The sequence below is a fragment of the Vigna radiata genome, chromosome 6 (genome assembly GCF_000741045.1).
Source record: "Vigna radiata var. radiata cultivar VC1973A chromosome 6, Vradiata_ver6, whole genome shotgun sequence".
Lineage (NCBI taxonomy): Eukaryota > Viridiplantae > Streptophyta > Magnoliopsida > Fabales > Fabaceae > Vigna > Vigna radiata.
The window spans coordinates 27270785-27276886 of record NC_028356.1 but is presented as its reverse complement, the minus strand read 5'-3'; the positions used below and the strand labels follow the sequence as shown (position 1 = coordinate 27276886).

The 6102-nt window shown below is 31.0% G+C and overlaps 1 protein-coding gene across 3 annotated transcripts; it reads right to left on the bottom strand.

The window, feature by feature from the left end:
* Positions 1-1111: 1111 nt before the first annotated feature.
* On the bottom strand, positions 1112-5541 carry LOC106763815 (amino acid permease 3). Of its 3 annotated transcripts, none has more exons than XM_014647969.2 (7): positions 5390-5541; positions 3198-3382; positions 2875-3108; positions 2706-2799; positions 2401-2615; positions 2163-2302; positions 1112-1994 (listed from the first exon to the last, which is right to left on the bottom strand). In XM_014647969.2, the coding sequence occupies exons 2-7, from the start codon at positions 3310-3312 to the stop codon at positions 1341-1343; spliced, it is 1452 nt and encodes a 483-aa protein (XP_014503455.1). In that variant the 5' UTR covers positions 3313-3382; positions 5390-5541; the 3' UTR covers positions 1112-1340. The 3 variants fall into 3 exon arrangements, with proteins under 3 accessions (XP_014503455.1, XP_014503457.1, XP_014503456.1); XM_014647971.2 differs by lacking the exon at positions 5390-5541 and adding an exon at positions 3548-3738; XM_014647970.1 differs by lacking the exon at positions 5390-5541 and adding an exon at positions 3532-3547.
* Positions 5542-6102: the final 561 nt, after the last annotated feature.

Genomic DNA, 6102 nt, shown 5'->3' with positions numbered 1-6102 from the left:
TAATAAAAATATTAACGTTGCAAAATATTCTTTTGCAATAACATAACATTATTACAACACCATGTAATTATTTTCAAACCACCTTGTATGCACTAAAAGCATATATGATAACGAAGGAAGGAAAGATTCCCGATGAATTGACTACCTTCTTTGATCCTTAACCATAAGTATGTTATTAAACAAGTAAAAGTACTATGCTTGATATACTGTAATTATCGTCAATATATGTGGTTGAGTCTAGGAAATTCCAATTTTCTAGTTATGATAATATGTAGGTTTTTTTGTGGTTTTCATGGTGTTGTAGAAATTCATACACTTATGTCATTGATTATTTCAATAATATTTTGCTTTTATCATTTTAACAAGTTAATGATGTAAATGAGCCTGAGTTTACTTTGGGTACAAGATAGTCATCTGACACTAATAACATTTAGAAAGTTTATGATGTTTTTTAGGATGAAATTATATCTAGTCTATTAAAATTTTTGAGTAATTATAGATTAATTTATAATTGCGTTTTAATTTAAGTTACTTTTATGTTATTTCATTTGTATTAACAATGGAATGATATGAATTTGTGATATTTTTTCTTACATTAATATATTTTAGTTTTGTTACAAATAAATATTGTTGATACAAAAATATAAATATTCCAAATGATGACATAAATCAAATAATGTAAGCTAAATAAAGTAGTAAACCCTCAAATTAAATAATCCAAATGAGGGAGGTTAAAACCTCTAAAGTATAATTATCAAATTAAATATGATATATTAATCTCAAAATAAAAGTAAAAAGACGAAGGTAATTTTTGTAATAAAATAGTTGAAAATAAAAGAAGTTAAAATTCCTACAAAATATTAGTCAGTGGATATTTTTACCCTCTTAAAAAACCTTCGAAAATTAACTTTTGAATAGTTTGGTCTAAAATAGTACAACCATTTTTAACTTAAATAATATTTTAATTTCAAATTTCATAAATAAAAAGAATTAATCAATAGATTTATTAAAATACTTTTTTATTAAAATTAGATATTAGCATAATCAATAAATATTCCACATCATTAAAATTCTAAAAAAGAACTTAAATTTCTTACTTGAAAGAAAATTATTCAAATTCCAAATTGAACAATTTTAAATATTGGAGTAAACAGAAAGACTTGTATATTACAGAGTCTGTACTGATGGCCTCAAACACTACTAAAGCCCATTACACAAGCTTATTAAAACTAAAGTACAGAAAGTCACTGTTTACAGAATAAATAGAAGCATACACAAGCCCTTAGATTTCAAATTAGCAATGAAATCTTTGACAATGTTAACTGAGTAATGCTACTGAACTAGTAACTGGTGGTGAATGGCTTGTAAACTTTAAGATCATCAAGAATCCCAGCAATGGAACCTACTGCAGCTACAATTGTTATGACGCAGCATGTAGCACTAAGCATCTGCAAGCATATCCATTTTGTGCTCCACTTTGGTACTTTAGCTTGAACAATATACATCTCCACAGGGAAATACACAGTCAGTGGCCAAAATCCAATGGCTCCAATCAGCCCCACAATGTCATTGAAGAATGGAAGCAGCATTGCTATGACAGTGCAGAAGATCACAAAAATTGTCCTCCAAACCAACCGGAAAAGGTTCAGCTTGAAGGGTTTCAAACCATAGATTGCTACCTTAAATTCCTTGCTCATAAAATCATTGTCTGGGAATTTTTGTGCTGCGTTGTTTTCAATAAATTGGAACAGGGGTTGGCAGTAAACTTGGTATGCACCAACAAGGTGGACAACAATGGCAACATTGGCTATGTCCAGGAGCCAATATGGGTTAAAGAAGCCAAAACCAGTTAGCAGGTTTCCAGGGCTTGAATCTCCAAAAGCTGCATAGCCAAAACCACCACATAGAATATAGAAAATGCTTGTCACCAAGACACTCGACAAAGTAGCCTTCGACATTGTCTTTGACTCTTCAGGAGGTGATTTGATTGTGTCCTGTTTCATAACAACCCCTGTTTTAGTTTATACTTCAACTCATAATATTCACACTTAGAATCATACAGATTGTTGACGTAAAATTTCAATTCTGATTAGAAAAAGCATACAAATAAGACCAATGAAACTATCTTTTGAACAGTGAAGTTGATATGAATGTAGATGTACCTGAATTTCTATAAGGATCATTGAGTAGGAGTAGGCAAAGGCTATGTTACCGAGAGCTTGGAAGGTCCTCCAAACTTTTTGGATTTCTGAGACAGCACCAATACTTACACCAGTTAAGCTTCCTTTAATCATTCCATTTTCTGTTACAAGCACAATTTAAGTCAATATGATCAATCCTCAGCTCACAGTGATATAATAAATGACAATTCTCTCTAATATAACATGAATAGAATCGTACGTATAACTTTAGTCATTCCAAGACCAAGTCCAATTATAGAGTATGTGAAAGACATGACAGCAGCCACAATAGAGAGCCACCACAATTCGTTAAAATCTGGAATTTGGGATAAAATAATTTCCGCAATTCCAAATGAAATCATGTAAACATTGCTGTTCATTTTGCATGGATCTTTTCCTCCGCTATTATGATAGCAGTTAGACCTTTTAACCGCCCTGTTTCATGAACAACCCAAAACACCAATTAGCACAATCGTTCTTACACTTTCATCCACACAACAACACTTTGCATCTTTCAAAACTCACATCATGCTTATGGAAGCTGCTATGGTGTACCCAATTGCCACTCCAAAAAGGTTCGCATACTGAACCAGCGCACAAAACTTGACATTCATTCCACCTGCAAAACCCAAGAACCATTTTCTTCAATAAAAGACTTTGGAAAAGTAGCATAGTTGAGTTTGAGCATGCATACCTAGATATGATCTGACAGCTTGAGTGTAGGTGTAGTTTCTCTTGCCAGTGAGTTGGTCACCAGTGCGGTAACAAACAGCCAGAAGAATTGAGGTGCAATAAGTGACAACAGAGAACAAAATCATTATAGCAGGACCAGCAACCCAACCAAGCTGAGCAACAGCCCAAGCCAAAGATAGCACCCCAGAACCAATAACAGCAGTTATTATGTGGGCACTTGCAGTCCAAACAGTTCCTGTTTTGTCAAACTCAAAGTGAGTGACTTTGAAAATAACAATTCCATGAACTTCAAAATACTTGGATTTTGAAGGCTAATTTGATTACCAGTTCTTTTGGGACGCCCATCATCGTCAAAGGAATCGGAATCTGCTAGTTGAATTTTGCCATTCGAGGCTTCAAATGCCTCTGGATAAGTTCTGCCTGCATCGCTTTCCAACATCTTGCTTTGAGAGAGAAGAGAGACACCGACCCAAATTATGCTTCAGAGTCAGCCTTAGAGATTCTGCTCACTGTTCAGTAGGATTGAGTTATATGTATGATTATGATCAGTTAATTATCAGTCAAGTACAACAAAAAAAAATAGAAAGAACTGTCTCAAAAATATGGACTTATTAATAATAATTTATAATATATAAGTTAAATACAAATTCTAATTTACAAATCGATTTTCTTACACGTGAGTTTTGTGAGATTGAATCAGGTTATGGTCTATTTCTTCGTTAGATTTCTGGTAAGGAAAAGTGTGTGAATTAGGTTAAAATCTATTTCTCGTCAGATTTCTGGCAAGGAAAAGTGTGTGTGTTTACGTGATGATCTTTTCAGACAATGTTCTAGGTTATGAAGAGAATGGTTTAGAGGGGTTGTACTTGTGCATGAAACAAGATATGAGAAAGGGTATATATATAAGTGTTGGGAGGAAGACTCGAGGAACTTGAAAGAGAAAACGTATTTTGTGCAATGAGTGGAGTTACTGACCCACATGGCACTATGAGTTCAAAAAGCTATTGTAAAGTAAACATGAGAGTCAAATTTGACCAATTTCAAAACACATGCTCATATGGATGCAACTGAAATTAAATTAATCATAAGTCTGTGGTAATGATTTCATGTCAAAATTAAGTAACTCTTAACCATAGGTTTGTAGATATTTTTTAAAATTAAATTAAGTAGAGCACTTTAAATAGTTATTTTTCCGGAATTTAAAATTAAAAAGCTGCTTCTTATAAGAAAATGTCCACTGAAGTATATAGTTATACACAGTAGGATGAATTGCTTAAGTTTAATTACTGTTGGGTGGTTAATTAAGAATCAATTGTTTAATCTCGTGTAACTACTTAAAGTAAGGTAAGAAACAAAAGGAGGATTATTTACCAAAAAAGAAAACAATTAAAAATGTTCTTATATGTAATTAATAAATGTTGTTTTGTTGGAATTTTACTTCAATAATATATTATTGTTTAGTGAATTCTAGTACTTAAATTATCAAGAGGAGAACATCAAATCTAATTGAAAAACAATACAAATCTTACCTATCATCGTGGATCTATTTTTTCTTTTTTAATTTAACTCTAAAATTGAAGGTTTGACTCAATTCTTTTTTGGTTAAGTTATGACGTATATTAATTGAAATGTAAAAATTGTTGAGTCTATAAAAAAAGAAGATTATTTTGGGGTTATACAAACATTAATAACATTTGACGCAAACGATATAAAGGATCGACACCAACTCTCTATTCAAAACCTCAAGACAATAGGTTAATGGATATTTCACCTGTATATATTACTTTACTCTCTCATTTTTATCTAATGTGAAATTTGGACTCACATTTAGATTCCCAACAAAAATGTCTCAACTTTCTCACTTGGGTTTTTTCCTTCTCATTTCGTTTTTACTTTTTTTTTTCCCTTTTTTCTTCTAGAATTTTCTTTTAATGACATCAAATCATGAAAATCATCTTCTAAATCAATATGAGTTGGCCATTCATAGGATATTGCCAAACACTAGTTGTAAAGGACATACCTAATTTGGACACTTCATTATTGTTATTGTTTTGTGTTCGAAACCACGATTTTCACGTTTTTTTGTTTAGGTATTCACAACATAAACGGAATAGTTATATGCAAATTAAACATTCTGAGTTACAAGTCATAATTGTATATGTGGTAACTCATGAAACTACTTAGTACCATAACATATTAACAAAATTTTCATAACATTCTGTGAAAACGAAAATATTAATTGCTATAAAATAAAGAATATTTGAATACATCAGAAACTAATATCATTCTTATATTAACTATAAAATCTCAAGTTTCTTGTAAAGACAGCAACTTTTAATAGAAAAATTAAACAATATAAAAATATAAAAACTTGATATTAAGTAGAAAAAAAGGCTAACATAATTCAATTAAAAAGCTTCAAATGTTTCAAAGACAATGCAACAGTTATAAATTTGAAAAGATAACAAGAACAATAAAAGTTGTTAACAAATTAATTGAAAGTATAATTCTCATACCTTCAGCTACGAGGGTCTTGTCTCTCTGTATGCTTCCTTTTCTGTTTTTTTCAGTACCACATTACTTTATGACATTCATGACACAGCTACTGCAGCAGCAGCTACATAATATAATAATAAAAATAATAATCAGAAAGAGAGGTATAAAATAGAAGAAGCTACAGTGTTTATTCAAGTAGCTGCTGTGCCTCACTTCAACTACTATATCAACCTTATATAGTGGAACAAATGCATTATAGACCTACAAAATATCATTATAACTTCACTTTAAAGGACCACTTTGCAAAAACAATTTTCTTGTGTGGAGAATAGGGTTCCTTTATATTTATCAATTTTTTGAGTCAAATTGTTTCCTTTTTATGGTAGTGATAGTAATATAGTCTATAATACTGACTAATGGATCTCTTTCACTCGAAAATGCTACTGAAAATTCCCATAATTGGTGGAAATGGGGCATCTAATTCGTTTTCTCTGGTTCCTAATAAACCGAGGAAAAAAGGGTAATTATTGCAGAAAGTCTACTTTGAATATGTTTATCATTTGACTAATTTTAGGGTTAATTTATTCTTCTGATAATCTTTTCTATTTTAATTGGCGGGATCAATCCACTACTTCTTTGAATTCAAAATCTAGTAATTGCTAGATACCACTATAGAAATAAATGTTTACAATATACAAAAGGAGTTTTTTTATACTGTGTTCTTAATACTGTT

Coding starts and splice junctions, on each gene's coding strand:
- LOC106763815 (XM_014647969.2), bottom strand. CDS start 3,312: ATGTTGGAAAGCGATGCAGGCAGAACTTATCCAGAGGCATTTGAAGCC. Junction 2,303..2,400: donor TGGAATGACTAAAGTTATAC/GTACGATTCTAT, acceptor TGCTTGTAACAG/AAAATGGAATGATTAAAGGA. Junction 1,995..2,162: donor TGATCCTTATAGAAATTCAG/GTACATCTACAT, acceptor GTTATGAAACAG/GACACAATCAAATCACCTCC.